At 55.5% G+C, this 15,807-nt stretch overlaps 1 protein-coding gene across 5 annotated transcripts in view; it reads left to right on the top strand.

Moving 5' to 3' along the window:
- GSE1 (Gse1 coiled-coil protein) overlaps positions 1-15,807 on the top strand; it is a 413,751-nt gene that overhangs the window by 140,676 nt on the left and 257,268 nt on the right. For all 5 annotated transcript variants that reach the window (XM_025427032.3, XM_025427033.3, XM_025427034.3 and 2 more), the window contains exon 2: positions 11,627-11,807. In XM_025427032.3, coding sequence (XP_025282817.3) covers positions 11,627-11,807 — 181 coding nt within the window. The remainder of the gene's footprint in view (positions 1-11,626; positions 11,808-15,807) is intronic.

Below are 15,807 nucleotides of genomic sequence, written 5' to 3'. Positions count from 1 at the left end.
AGCAGGGGCAGGTGGGTGTGCTCAGCAAACAGCATCACAGGGGACACCCGTGGCACAGCCACCTGTGTCTCCACCGTGGCAGTGGATGCAGGAGCCAGCAGGGACACCACAGAGGAAAGGCTGCACACCTGCAGACCCGCGGCCAGACTGGGAGGCCACGTGTGATACAGACGTCCGGTCAGTGGCGGTATCGGCCTGCAGTGTGATGCCACAGCTCTGTAGGATGTTACCCCTGGGGGGAATGTGAGTAAAGGGATGCCACATCCCTCTGTCTTACTTCTTACAACCACATGTGAATCTGTAAGCATCTCAACAGAGAAAGCTAAAACAAACAAAATCTGGATCCCATCTCTGTTGGCTCACTCCCAACGAGAGCCAGAGCCTCTCCGGGGACCCACGAGGCCCTCTGAAACATGACCCCATTGTTTCCCTTGATCCTCTCCGGCCGCACAGCCCCCGTGCTGCTCCACAAACACACTAGGCCCACTCCTGCCTCAGGACCTTTGCATGGGATGTTCCCTATGTCTGGAACCCAGGCCTTGGGCCTCCACGTGACTCCTTCCATGACTCAGATATCTCCTCTGGGAGCAGAGCAGGCAGATGCTGTGTTGGGGACGTCATGCCGGGGCCATTGGTTACAGAGTGCCATCTGGAGAGAGGGTGACAGTCTGGGGCAGATGTGCAACCCCTGCATCTGTGGCAGTAGGATGAGGACACTAATGGAGGTGGGCTGGCAGTGGGTCCAGCTCTGCCTGGGGAGGGGAGCTGGGGAAAGAGACCACAGAAGGGGACGCTCCCCTGGCAGAGGAGGAGGCAAGGATCCGGGACATGACATTTCAAGCAGGAGAGAGGCCCAGGACATTGCAGTGCGGGAGGGGCCTCCTGGCTCTGATAGAGGCTCTGGAGCAGGGGTCCCCAGGATCCTGAACTGAGGGCTCTGCCCCAGGGAGCCTTCACCACATACAGATGGAGAAACCAAGGCCCAGAGACACTTGCCTGAGTGCTCACAGCTCTAAGGCAGTGGAGCTGGGATGTGAGGCAGGCGGGGTTTCTGCAGCTGCCCTCAGCCCCCACAGGACACCTGGAGGGGAGAACAGAGGGCAGTGGGCTCAGAGGTGTGGATGCACAGGTGGGGGAGATGTGCCCCGAGAATGCGTGAACCTAGATGGCAGCTGTGTGCCCGCGGTGGCCCCACCAGTCCCATTTCTCCATGCCTTGCCTCCGCTCCAAGTGGGGGCTCAGCTCCCCTCCTCCCACAGATCCCTCCCCCTGCCCCCCCACCCCATCCCTCCCTCCTCGCCTCTTAGGAGGAGCAGCAAATGGCACATCCCCCTTCCCACTGCCTCTAACCCCATGGGCCTCCCTCCTGACTGCTTCTAGAACAGAGATCAGGAACTCCAGCCCTTGGGCCACATCCATCAGGCAGCTTGTTTATGTATTGCTCATGAACCAAAAATGCATTTTGTTTTTAAAGTTGCAAAAAAAATTTTTTTTTAATTCTAAGGAAGAAAACTATCTCAGGATGTGAAAATTATATGAAATTCAAATTTCAGTGTTCATAAATAAAGTTTTATTGAAACAGTGACACATTGTTATTTTCACGTTGTCCAAGGCTGCTTTAGGGCAACAATGCCAAAGTCAAATAGGTTCAACAGAGACTATATGGTCCTTAGAGCTGAAAATACTTATTATCTGGGCTTTTCAGAAAAGGTGTGCAAACATGCTCCTATCTCAGGGCCGTCATATTTGCTGTTCCCTCTACCTACAACACTCTTCCTCCATATATCGACCTCCATGGCTAGCTCCCTTGTTTCCTTCACATCTTTGCTGAAACATCCCATTAATGAGGCCAGCCTACAGAAAACTCTGACTCTACTCATCTGCCCTCCTCCCTGTTGTCTTCTCCTTTTTTTTTTTTTTTTTTTTTTTTTAGGATTTTATTTATTTATTCATGAGAGACAGAGAGCGGCAGAGACACAGGCAGATGAAAAAGCAGGCTCTGTGCAGGGACCCCGACACGGGACTCGATCCCGGGACTCCAGGATCATGCCCTGGGCTGAAGACGGTGTCAAACCACTGAGCCACCGGGGCTGCCCCCTGTTGTCTTCTATTTGCCTTCCTAGCGCTTGTTACCAGCTGACATGTGAATGAATATGTCTGTCTCCCCAACCAGAATGTCAGCTCCTTAATGGTGGGAATTTTTAACTGTTTTGTTTGCTGCTGTATTCCAGGCATACTGCAGGAAATAAATACATAATAAATGTTTGTTGGGCAGATGGATAGATGGATGATTGGATAGATGGATGGATGGATGGATGGATGGATGGATGGATGGATGGATGAGGAGTTGGCCAACCAGATGGATTAGTAGTTGGATGGGTGGATGGATGAATGATTGGATAGATGGACAAATGGATTGATGAGGAGTTGGCCAGCCAAATGGATGGGTGAATGGATAGTGGATGGATGGATGGATGGATGGATGGATGGATGGATGGATGGATGGACAGGTGGGTAGATGCATGGTTTGATGGATAGGCAGATGGGGTGGATGGATGTGAGGTGCGATAGACGTATGAAAGGCTAGGTTGGGCCAAATCACACAGCTCTTGGATGCCATGTGCAGGGTGAAAACTTTGGTAAAGGGTTTTGTGCAAACAGGATGAATGGTGTTTTGCAAAGATCACTCAGACAGAGGCAGGGTTGGGAATGGAGCAGACAAGGGCTCTGTGTCCAGAGACTGATGGGAGGCTCTCTCCCTGGGAAGTGGGAGGAGATGTGCAGGCACAGCAGACACAGCAAGAGTGGGAGATGGGAACTCCAGGAGATCTGGGGTGTCAAATGCAATTGGTCACAGCTCAGCCTAGCTCCCCATGCTGGCCTCTAGGAGATGGGGCTCCAAGTTGATGCCAAGGACTCAGGGGCCTCCATGTCCACGAGGGCTCTTTCCTGGGCCTGGGCTGGATTCACCAACAGCACGCTCATGCTCTGTTGCCTGCAAGCCAGACGCTCTTGCCTCTGGAAGCAGTCAACTCCGCGCAGCTTTCTGCCCTGTCCCCGGCCATGAGAGGGAATTGGTTGCCTCAGAGGCCTGCCTTGAGGGAGGGAGTCAGGGACATACCTTCTAGAATGTTTCTTTCAGCCACAAGAGCAGCAGAAGCTGGACATGCCTGCTTCTGGCCAGTTCCCACTGGCCCGCCTGCTGCCCAAATATCCCATCAGCCTCCCTGTGACCCCACCCTCCCATTCTTTCTGCTCCCACCCCTGTGTGTCTCCTGAGGCTCTGGGTGCCCTTAGCAGCAGACTCTGGCTTTCCAGTAAGGTTCTCAGAGACATCTCACCTCCCCTGCCCATCCCATGCAATGTAGCCAAACACTGGAAGCAAGTCATCCTTTCTGTGCCTTGACTTCTTCATCTGTACAATGGGGCCTCACTGTTCCTGCCCTCCCCCCACCCAGACTGTCTAAGGCTTGATGGGCTGACGCCTGCAAAGATCAGCGAGAGGCCCGGCATTTGTAGCTGCTGTGAACGAACAGCTGCGACCATGCCTGATGGGCAAGCCAGCCTGCCATTTTAGGATCACGGCCCGTGAGCCTTCCACCCCTTAGGAGACACGGTATTCCTGGCTTGGAAATACACCCCAGTGTCATCTGCACCAGGAGATTCTTCCCCTCTGGTCTTGATCTGGGGACTTTCTCATTCTCCCATGAAGACCTCTTTGTGGCAGATGAGGTTGGGATCCCTGGCCTCCCATTCTTCCTGCTTGAACAAGTACATTCATGGGCTTCCTGCATGTCCCTGAAGCCTGTGCTAGGCTGAGGGAACCCTCATGGCCACTCAGGCTGTGGGTGTGAGTCTCAGCACACCCCTAACCCTTACAGATGAGGAAGCTGAGCCCCTGAGGCATTAAAAACATGTCCAAGAGCACCCAGCTTGGAGGCCAGGAGTGGTGCCCTGAGTGGCTCCGTGGCCACATACTGCCTTTCACTCCATTGGGTTGGCTCCCCTTCTGGGAAGCACCTGTGCTTTCCTCTTCCCCAGACATACACGGGAAGTGCCCTGTGGCTGCCAGCAGTGGATCCAGGCCAGGAGATGTCCGTGTACTTCCTCCTCTTGGCCTCAGCTCCTCATCTATACAGCAGGCTGGTCACAGCCCCTCTCCTGATGGCCAAGCTCCAGGAGGTGGTTCTGTGCATACTCTGCAGACTGTTCAGGTGAAAAATTAGGACCACTTCTTCTTCTTTTTTTTTTTTTTTTGACATTTTATTTATTTATTTGACAGAGAAAGCATAAGCAAGGGGATTGGCAGAGGGAGAGGGAGAAGCAGGCTCTCCACCAAAGCAGGGACCCAACATGGGGCTCAATCCCAGGATCCTGAGATCATGACCTGAGCTGAAGGCAGAGGCTTCACTGACTGAGCCACCCAGACACCCCAAGAGATGACCATTTCTCTCTCCTTACCTAGTTGCAGCAACCTGTCACCGGGCCAGACTTGAAGCCAGGGACAAAACCTTGTTTTCATTCTTCCTGGATCACGTGTCCTCTTGGGCTTCTGTGGTCCTCGAGGCTGCATGAGCCCCGTGCCTCCCCCGCTTCCCTCTAGCCCCTGGGAGGTGGGAGCACCTGGGAGGACTCAGGTGGGGAAGAATCGGATCAAGACCCCCGGCCAAGCTGGCGACACCCACCGCCCCCCATCCCCCCAGTGCTGCAGCCAAGTGCCCTAATTGCTGTCACAGATGCAGCAGCCACCAGCCTCTCCAGCGCGCTCTGCTATGTCGCGTGAGCTTAATTAGTCCCTGATTACTCATTTACTGGGTGCTGTGTGTATTCCACATCTAATAACTTTCCAATTACGCCCGGTCTGCGCCGCACATTTAATAACCCTGTACTTGTCTGCTTATCGGGGACTCTGCATTCGACAGCCTAGGCTCCCCCTGACCCAGAGCCTTATCGTTCCCTTTACTGCAGTGTTTGGAGTTCTCTGCTTGCCATTATGGAGCTATTACAGGGAATTAAGGGGCGTAAAATACTGGTTTTTGGCCTCCGATGCACCAGCTTGCAGTGCAGAACGGGGAATCCCACCAGAGAGTGCAGAGCACAGTATCTCTGTGGGGGGGCTCTGGCGGGGGCTGCTGCGGGCCAGGAGGGGGATGGGGGGCCTGTGGCAGGGCTGGGCCGTGTCCCCTTATTTCCCTCCACTGCATCCCCCAACAGCTGGCAGACAGAGGTCTCCGGCCAGTTCAGAAGGCGCCCTTGGCCGTGCCCGCCCAGCCGCCCAGCCAAGGCGTGATCCAGCCATCACCGTTTGGGAGGCAGGTGACTTTTCTCCCCAAACTCGGCTTCCGGCCTCTGCCCAGTTTTTCCCTGGGGCAAAGGGAAGGTGATGCTGTGTTCTTTTGAGCCATCGGGATCCTGGCATCTCCTCCTCTTCTCCTGCTCTGTGCCCTGTCTCATCCTCCCGGCCTTGCTCCTGAAATAAATCGGTCACAGCCCATCAGCAAACCCACTGCCGTTTACCTGCAGCACAGAGTTGCATCCTGGAGACCTGGGGCCGGCCTGTGTGTTGCTGTGTGTCTGCTGAGGCAGCGAGTGTGGGCATCAGAACCTGCTAGTAAAAAAAAAAAAAAAAAAAAAAAAGAACCTGCTAGTGTTCAGTGAGCCACACGGTGTGCCAGGCGCTGTGCAGTCTGAGTGCTGGACACAGGACACAGCGCTGGCCTGATACTCAGCTGTGGTTGTGACCCGCTGGGTGACCTTGGGCAACTGTCTTGGCTTCTCTGTGCCTGGGTTTTCTCCTCAAAATGTGGGAGGTAAGGTTGGGTTGTTGGAAGGAGTAAATAGGCTACTGACGTCAGGAGCTTGGTAGGCACCTGGCACATAACAGGTGCTCAGTAAATCTGGGGTAGGCATTACTAGCCCTTTTCCCAGAAGCGTAAACTGAGCTCAGAGCAGTCATGAGTGCCTGTCACCTGTACTTAGGGCAGCAGTAAGCAGCAACATCTGCTGTATTCAAGGCCGGCACAGCTGGCTTCCTTAGTGCATCCTGAGCTGACTTGGAACTAGAGTAAGATTCAGGATTGTAAAGAAAGTGGGGCAGCCCGTGCCCCAGTGACTGCAGGGACCCCTTGATTGACTTGGGCCTCCAGGCCAGAAGCAGGCAAGGGGGCCTGGAAGGTGGCCCTGCTGGCAGCAGCCAAAACCCCCCAGAGGCCAGGTGAGCCCCCCGCCGAGGTCAGTGCAGTGAAGCCTTCCCCAACGCGCACCCTTCCAGGCTTTGTGGGGCCCTCTGGCCACTGCACCCCTTTGCCTCTTGTTTCTGACACTCATGCCACAGGTCATGAGACTGGCTGCCATTTCTTGAGCAGCTATTATGTGCCAGTACATGTAGTGTCTGATTCTCTCCACTCTCCCTTTTTATGGCAATAGACACTCATTGTTATCCTGCCCCTTTTTATGGAAGAGGAAGCAGAGGTCGAGTGAGATGAAGTCACTTTGCTAAGATCTCCCCATTGGGGGGAGTGGCTGGGACCCTGTGCACGGCCACCCACTGCCCCCAGGCTGAGAGGTGGGGTCTGGCCAGGCACCTGGGAGGGGGGCAGACATCGGCTCTGCCGCAGAGGCTGCTAGAGGGAGAAATCCTGGTGCTTCGTCCAGCCCCTGGGCTGCTCTGGGCCCTCCAACCGGAACTTTCCTGGTTTTCAAAAATACATGTTTTGCACGCTATGACATGGATGAGCCTGGGAAACATGCTGAGTGAAAGAAGCCAGACACAAAGAGCCACACGCTGTAGGGTACCGCGTGTATGAATCGCCAGAACAGACAAATCTATGGAGACGGACAGGAGGTCGTGGCTGCCAGGGCTGGGGAGGGATAAGGAGTGGCGGCTAGTGGGTCGGGCTTCCTTTTGGGGTGATGGAAATGTTCTGAAATGGATTCCAGTGATGGTTGTATGACTCTGCGAGACTATTAGAAGCCATTGAATCGTACACTTTAAATGGGTGAATTGTATAGTTTATGTGAATTATATCTCAATGAGACTGGGGTTTTTTGTTTTGTTTTTAAGATTTTTAAAATTTATTTATTCGAGAGAGCGAGAGAGAATGAGAGCTTGGGGGTAGGAGCAGAGACAGCAAGCAGGCTCTGGGCTGAATGCAGAGCCTGACGTGGGGCTCAATCCCAGGACCTGAGATCACAACCTGAGCCGAAACTGAGAATTGGACACTTACCCAACTGAGCCATCCATGTGTCCCTCAATAAGGCCGTTTTTAATAACAGAGCAGAGGGGGGACCTGGAGGGCTCAGTGGTTGAGGGTCTGCCTTCGGCTCATGATCCTGGGGTCCTGGGATTGAGACCCACGTCGGGCTCCCTGCATGGAGCCTGCTTCTCCCTCTGCCTGTGTCTCTACCTCTCTTTCCATGTCTTTCATGAATAAATAAATAAAATCCTTAAAGCAACAAAAACAGAACAGGGGTTCCCAGACTTGGGGCCTCACGCACCAGTAAGATTAATAAGACAAAGCTGGGTGCTGACAACATCGTGACATGGTTTTCCCCTCTGGAGCAGGGACATGGCATCTGCCCAGCTGCTAAATTTACCTGGGTCGGCTTTCTCTAAAATTCACTCAGTTCCCTGGAGAAAGTGTAACAATATAAGATCTCGTTAGGATCTTCAGTGATGGGCTCCTTTTATTAGATGCCCACCTTTATTAGAAAGAACCCTGGCAATTTGCCCCCTTTTGCCCTGCCCCACTAACCACCTACCGCTGTAATCCTAGTACGTGATCCAAGAAAACAAAGGGAACAACAGCCTTCACTCCACTTGATCTGTGGGGGCCCCGTGGGCTGCTCTGAGATGCTGCAATTTCCAAGGTCCCCAGGTCAGGGAACAATGTATGTCCCAGGCCCGCTCCTACAAGTACCTTGAATGGATGAATGGAGACAAGCCGTGAGCTCAGAACTCTCGGCTGTGGTCGAGAGGGAATGATGAATGTGTGGGTTCAGGGCCTGCTTTCGATGAGTCAGGAACTGTCATACATTTGGCTTTGAAGTGAAAGCAAAGGCGACTCTTTACCTCCATTTGATGGTCTGGCTGAGAACCCTTGCGCCCACCTAAGATGAGCCTCACGTGAGATGATCTGTATTCAGGACACCACGTGTCGGCAGCCTGGCCTGTCGTTAATACTGGCTGAGCCCCCCTACCCCCCGCCAGGAGTCATGGGCAGCTGCAGACGACCACCATAGAAAAGGGGGTGAAATTCTTTCACTTCCAGCAAGAGTCACAGCAGTGGGAAGAGCTAGCATGCAGGCGGGACCGGCATCCGGTCCCCTTGTGTTTCTGGCATAGAGTGGTGCCAAGAAACATTTATATCTGGGCCGGGCACTGTTCTAGAGCTTTACAGGTTGTCATAGCTATCCACTGCTGCATAACAAGCAACTACACATTTAGCAGCTTAGATAGCAACTCATTTATCTTCACAAGACTCGTCAGGGCCTCCACTCCGGTCCTCACAGGCTGCCAGTCAAGGCGCCGGCCAGCTGTGCATCTGGAGGCTCGACCGGGGAAGGACCCACCTCCAGATTCTCTCGGGCTGTTGGCAGAATGTGTTTTCCTGTGGGGCTGGGGGCTGCCATGAACACCCACGTACAGGTGTTTGTGCGGATGCGGGTTTTTGGTTTTCTGGGATATCTGCCCAGGAATGGAATTGCTGGGTCATATGGTAACACTACGTTTGACCTGAGGAGCTGCCCCATTTTACGTTCCTGCCAACCGCGGATGAGCATTCACACAGTGTGTTAACATGTGTTGGACTAGATGCCAATATTTAATAATCATGAGAGTGCAGCCTTTAAAAGTGGGTTTCCAGGGCGCCTCGGCATCTCAGTTGGTTGAGCATCCAACTCTTGGTTTCAGTTCAGGTCATGATCTCAGGGTCATGAGATCAAGCCCCGCACCAGGCTCTGTGCTCAACGGGGAGTCTGCTTGAGATTCTTTCTCTTTCTCTTTCTGCCCTCCCCACTGCATGCTCGCTTCCCCTCCCAGATAAATAAATAATCTTTGAAAAATAATTAAATGAAAATAAATCAATGATAGTGTATTCCCAGCCTCTTCTTGAAAAATGAGATCTGGCAAGATGGAGCTCTATTCCCTCCATGGGACGCCGGTGACACTGAGGCCATTGTCACCCCTACATTCTGACCTACCCAGTACTTTGTTCATGGTTCACTGTCCTGGTCTCTGGAGGATGAATGTTCAAATCTCTCCTCCCTCCCCATCCTCCCTTCCTTTCAAAATCTGCTCCCTTTGAAGGCCTAGTTCAAGTTCCACCTGCTCCAGGAAGACTGCCCGGATTTCTCCAGCCCCTGGGGAGGTCTTCTAACTCCTGCAGTGCTTGTCATCTGCACCTCTCTTGCCCAGGCAAATTGTCTTTTGCTGTCTGCTCTTCTCTACTTAAAAGCCATGTCCCCTACTTGCTTTGTAACAGCTGAGTCTGCTCCCAGCTGCTTGGGTTCAAGTCCTGATGCCTCCAATTACAGTTAGGAGCTCAGACAGGCCACTTTATCTCCTCATGCCTCTGTGTCCCGGTGCGTGATATGGCTGTTGGGAAGATTAAGCATGGCACATAGTAGGTACTCAGTAAATGAGGTCCTCCTGCCTACAGCTCCCCATCCTGGGAGCCAGCCTTCTAACTCCCAAAAAGTGGCCCCCTCGCCTTCCCCCAGCAGGACCCTGGAGGGGGTCTAGGGAGGAGAAGCAGGAGGGGGTCTCCCCTCTCTCCCTTCTACCAGCCGGTGGGCGGGGATCAGAGCCAGCCCCTCCCCCACTGCCCTCCCCCATGCCCCTCCAGCACCCCCCTCAGAGGGTTTGACCAGGTACCACCACATAGATAGTTCCCATGCTGGCTGGGCAAGCCATCCTGTGAGTAATAGTGGATACAGCAGCCTGTGCCGGGCAGTTTCCCAAGACAATTAGGATAAGATTGCAAAAGCAGCTAAAACCCGACCAGACGGGATATGTATGGGGCTCCAGCGTCCCTGCCATGCTGATGGGCCCCCTGCCCCTGAGCAAGCGAGCGAGGGAATAAAGTGTGTCGGGCTGAGATGCCGCCTCCTCCTGGCTCCAGCCTAAGCCGCCAGCACGCCTGTGGGATTTGCGGGGGCTGTGGTCTGGGCAGTGTCACCATATGGATCCCATAAATTAAAGCATTCCCGGAAACAAACGGTAAACGTATCCGCCTCTCCCAGGGAGGGCTGGCGGAGGCCCTGCTCACCCAGGGAATTCTGGGCCATCCATCTCTCTTAGGGCACTTTGGTTTTATGGCAGTAATCCCTAAAACAACTGGACCAACATGAAGCGCTTTGTGACAGCCGTGCTGGCCCTGGAGCTCGTAGTCGACCCCTGGGGGGTCGCCAATCACCAGAACTGGCCCCTGGGTGGCTGTGGGCACTGGGGCCCTGGACCCTGTGCAGGGCTTGTGTCACTGCCTCCCCCACCAGCAGGGCGAAGCCTCTGAGGTTGGAGTGGGAGCCCAGGACCTGAAGCCCTGTTGTCTGGGCTGACCCTGCCTCAGAGTCAAGCGGCTCTGCAACCACAGACTCCTCCTAAGCCTCAGTTTCCCTAGATGTGGGGAAGAGGATGGCATGACCAGGATAGTCAGAGTCCTAAAGACAGAAAGAAAGTAGGATGGGACACCTGGGTGGCTCAGCGGGTGAGCGTCTGCCTTTGGCTCAGGGTGTGACCCTAGTCCCGGGATGGAGTCCCGCATCGGGCTCCCTGCAAGGAGCCTGCTTCTCCCTCTACCTGTGTCTCTCATGAATAAATAAATAAATAATTTTTTTAAAAAAGTAGAATGGAGGGAACCCTGGGTGACGCAGCGGTTTAGCGCCTGCCTTTGGCCCAGGGCGCGATCCTGGAGACCCGGGATCGAATCCCACGTCGGGATCCCGGTGCATGGAGCCTGCTTATCCCTCTGCCTATGTCTCTGCCTCTCTGTGTGTGTGTGTGTGTGTGTGTGTGTGTGTGTGTGTGTGACTATCATAAAAAAAAAAAAAAGTAGAATGGAGAAATGGTGGGCATCAGAGGGTCTGGAGAGTTAGAGCACACCAGGTATGGAGTTTCTGTTTGGGTGAGAAAGTTCTGGAAATGGGTCGAGGTGATGGTTGCATACCATAAATGTACTTAATGCAAATGGTCAAGATGGTAAGTTTTATGTTAGGTATATTTTACCACAATAAAAAAAATAGGAAACAGGGGTTGGGGTGGGGAATGGGTGTGTGTGGAATGGGGTGACCACCACGTGGAGGAAACTGAAGATTAGCTAGGTTAATCATTATAGTTATAATTAACTAGCGGGTAGCTATTGCCAACTTCGGTGCAGAGCTGAGGGGGCTTGGGGAGCAACGGGGCCAGCAGGTGTCCTCAGGCAGCAGTCACTGGGCAAGGAAGACATTCACACTGGTTTTGCCGGGGACAAAAGCCAAGCCAGCCAAGCTAGCTCAGCCGAGTCCCCGATGACAAAGCCAGGCCATCGTGGGGGAGGAGTGGTGCCCGGCGGCTCGGGTGTCCACCTGTTGGGCATCTCTGGGCAAGTGTGGCCAAGACTCACCATGTCCCCTCCTGTCCTTCCAGGTCACAGCTGCATCTCTTGAGGCATCGACAACTGTCCACCCTCCATCCAGGGAGCCTGAACCCCGGCCAGGCGCCCCAGCAGAGAGCACGCCCAGAGGCCCCAGGCCGGCCCAGGAGCCGGGGCCCACCCGGTGTCAGCAGAGCAGCGTGGCTGGGGCCGCAGCGGACCTCGCAGGCACAGGTAGACACCAGTGCTCTCCCGTCTCTGGGTGCTGGCGTGGCTCGTGCCATCGCAGCAGGGAGGGTGGCTCCCAGCACTGCGTCCGGGCACAGACCTCCACCCCATGGTCACCGTGTTCTCGGGGAGAGCCTGGAGGCTGCGTCTCCCTTCCTGGGGTTTGGATCTTTTTTTCACACTCCTCGGAGATTAAATCAACTTGTGGTTTCATTAGAATCCGTGCTTCCTGACACCCTCCCATCCCTGATTCACAGACGGCCTCTGCATGTTATATTTATTACCTATAATTGCATTGTATGCACTTGTTCATTTTGAAACCACTGCCCACAGTGCTGGGCCAGGCCCTTCACCTGGCCACTTCTGCCCCCCAGGAACCGCCTGCCCACATGCGCCTCTTTCCAGCATACCTGTGTTTGCCCAAACCCCGATTACCTCCTTTTGCTGGCGATCTGAGCCACATCTCGGCCGGCTGTCCTGCCCGGCGTCCCCAGCCGGCTGTGTGGTCTCCGCCCTGGGCTGTTCCGATGTCCTCTCTCTGCCTGTGGTGAGGGAACCGTTTCTAGGCTTCTCCGTCATGAATGCGCCGGGGCCTGGCACATGTCTCTCTGGGGGCTGGTGTCAGCCGGGCCGGGAGCCTGTGACTGGGGGAGGATGCTGTCCACGGGTGCCCAGCATGGGCATTTCGCTGCCATCGCACCAGCCACAGAGACCCTGTCTGCCCATCGTGGCATCTTCCCCAAAGACAGAGAGGTTGTCCCTCCTTGGGTGATGGGCCTGGGAGTGTGGAGTCCTGAGGCCTTCACCGCGAGGCCTGTGGACACGGGCCAGGGGCAGCAAGTGGATCCCAGGCAGGCCATTAGGCCGGATGTCATGTCTGTGTGTGGGCACCTGCGTCCTTACCTGGGGCAGGTCCTAGAGCAGCCCCTTCAGGCCATATTTCTGTCCTCAGAGGGGGTCCCTGTATGTGGCCTGCCTGTCACTGCCCTGAGAGGGCAGTGAGTGAGGCCCATGCCAGCCCCTGGTATGTGCCCCACTGACAGCACTGCTTGTGCTGGGAGGAGACAGGCTAGCTGATGTGGGGAGTCGGGGGCAGGGTTGGGGGGCAGCTGGCCTGCCCCACTCTCAGGTCCAGGGCTTCCATCTGGGGCATCCGTCTCCAGGACAACCCCTTTCTCTCTGTGGAATGCTCTCGGCAAGGGACACGTCCAAGTGACCAGGGGCTTCCAGACCATGCAGGCCCCTGAGGGATCCCCAGACCCTGGCAGATGGGCCTGCAGGTGGTGGGTGAGGATGCTGTTTGGGGAGCCGTTCCCTCCAGCCCCCAGCACACTTGGAGCCCTGCACGTGTGTCTTCTTCTGCTCCATGTCTCTTCCTCCTCCAAGAAATGGGAATGAAGGCTAATGGGAGGGCCTGGCTTATAGGATAGGCGTGGGTGGGAATCGGCTCAACTGGGATGGAAGATGTCCGGTGTAGTTCTGGCCCCGAGTGCCGGCAGCACTGGCTGATGTCTGCGCCGTTGTGGTTTGTGATCCCCGGGCACCTGGCCGCGCCTCTTCCTGGCAGCATGGAGTGCCCTGGAGGATGCTCTCCTGCCCCACCTCCTCCACCCCAGCCACACCTCAGCTTTGGGGAATATCCTGCAAAACCAGACTCTGGGGGATCCTATCCCCCACCCCCACTGGCACACACAAGGCCCAGCCCCCCAGCCCCCCAGCCCCCCAGCCCCCCAGCCCTGGGGCTGCCTGGGGCGGAGCAGGGGCCCAAGGCCCGCGTCTGCCAGCTGCTACCGTCAGGCTGCAGCCCTGCCCGGAGGGGGGTGCGCAGCTTCACAGCCAGAGGCCTGCCAGGAGCGCCGTCCTGTCTTCAGGCTCCTCCCCGGGAGGCCGCTGATGCTGCTCAGAAACGTGACAGTGACTAATGGTTTATTACACACCTGCCACCTCTCATCGGGCGGGCAGGCACAGCCTCCAGGTCCAGCTGTGCACTGCCAGCTGGATGGCGGGCAGGCGCTGGGGGTGAGCACATCCAGACACACGGATACAGGAGCTGGGGCGTGCAGGAACGGGACCTGGCAAACGCACCACACACAAGGGTACACACACGGGTACAGACACGTGGACCGATGTGCACACACATGCCCCGGGACTCTCTGACCTGTGCACATGGGCACACACACACACACACACACACACACACACACCTTCCTGGCACTTCCTCTCTCCAGAGCTCCAAACCCGTCTCTCCACGGCCTCCCCCCACCTCCTGAGATGATGGCTTCCACCCCAGTGCTCATGGGGGCAGGGGCCTTTCCCAGAAGGCCTGGGTGGCTGTGGGCATCTGCTGCCTGGCAGGGTAGCTACCCAGTGCAGTCCACTTCTGACCCTCGAATCCCTGCAAACGTCTTGTACAAAGAGACAGCAGCATTTGCTGGCGGGAGGGGGGTGGGGAGCTGTCACAGCAGGAGCCCTTGTGCCAGGCCAGGTGGCTGGGCCCGGCGCCCCCCAGGTACTCAGGTGGCCACCCTGCTTGCTTCTCTCCCAGAGGTGGATGTAGCGTGGTGCAGAATGCCCTCCTAGGACGTGGTCACTTGCTGACTGCAGGGAGTATAGCTCTGGGGCTGCCGGGGAGGTAGGGACCTCAGGGCCAGGACTCTTGTGCAGGCAAGCCACGTAGCTTGGACTGACCAGACGTCTCCAGCTGGTAGGAGATAACCAAAGCCTGGCCATAAGATGGCCTTCCCTCATAGGATCACGAGCCCTCAGGCTCAGCTCTGTCCCATATTCTTAAGCCTTTAATCAAAGCAAGATCCATTTCTCATGTGGCATACTTGCCTGTGGTATAAAATCCAGCAAGAGGACACTCCCAATTCATCACAAACTGATGGGAACAGGCATTCCTGAACAATTATCTTTGTGCAGCCACAGCCTCCTTGGGAGAGAGCAGCACCATCTGGTGATACGTGAGAGTGTGGCTCGGTGTCCGAGACCTAGGTCCAAGTTTCCAAGGCAGAGAGGTACTCCCCAGACATGGAGACTTTGCAAGGTTCAGAATCTTCCCCAAGCTTAGCTGTTCCAACTGCGAGTAGGTGTGGTAAAAATGTAGTCTTCCTGTAGCGGGATGAACATCAGTGGGATGAACATCATGGAGGTACTCAGGGTTGCCGTGCAAGGTTGTGCAGATTGCACACTGCACAACCCCAGGGTTGTGGTCTCTGTGATGAATGTGCTTCTTGTGTGGTCATCAGGGCTGCCATATGCATAGCTAAGTGATAGCCCCAGAGTTGCGCCCTCTGGGCCCTAGATGTCCTTTTCGGAGCTGTGGCAGTACCTAATAATATCTCTATAAAGAGAGATAGTGGAGGGGTGCCTGGGTGGCTCAGTCGGTGAAGCGTCTGCCTTCAGCTGAGGTCATGACCCTGGTGTCCTGGGATCCAGCCCTGCATCTGCTCCCTGCTCAAGCGGGGAGTCTGCTTCTCCCTCTCCTTCTGCTGCTCCCCCTGCTTGTGCTCTCTCTCTCTGCTCACTGTCAAATAAGTAAAATCTTTAAAAAATAATTTTAAAAATAAAATCAATTGTGTTAGGGCAAGCCCTGACCGGTGCTGTAACAGATACTCCTGAACCCATCGTGGTTCCTGGTGGGTGACACAGGGTCCTAGTTGTCCCCTGAGCCCATGGCTCTGACATTTCTTCCAGAGTGCCCTGCTTCCCTCACCAGCAGACACAAGGAAGAGAACACGGATACTCACCCACCTTGGCCTTGAGGCGACCCACGTCGCTTCCTTTTTGGCCTGAACCAGTTCCCGCCTCACCCAGAGGCAGAGGGTGCCGGGCAGTAACACCAGTCCCGTGTAGGAGGGGCCGGGCCTGCTGACAGTTGGCTGCCCATCTCTGGCCCCGCGGCACGTTCTCCTGGGCAGTTCATCCAGTGCTCTGTGAGCTCCGAGACCGTGGGTCCGAGCCTGTGGCGCTCCACCCAGACACCCTCCCTTGGCCCCCATGTACT

This window comes from Canis lupus, chromosome 5 (genome assembly GCF_003254725.2).
Source record: "Canis lupus dingo isolate Sandy chromosome 5, ASM325472v2, whole genome shotgun sequence".
Classification (NCBI taxonomy): Eukaryota; Metazoa; Chordata; class Mammalia; order Carnivora; family Canidae; genus Canis; species Canis lupus.
Note: the sequence above shows the minus strand (reverse complement) of the source record. Positions and strands in the feature narration are given on the sequence as shown.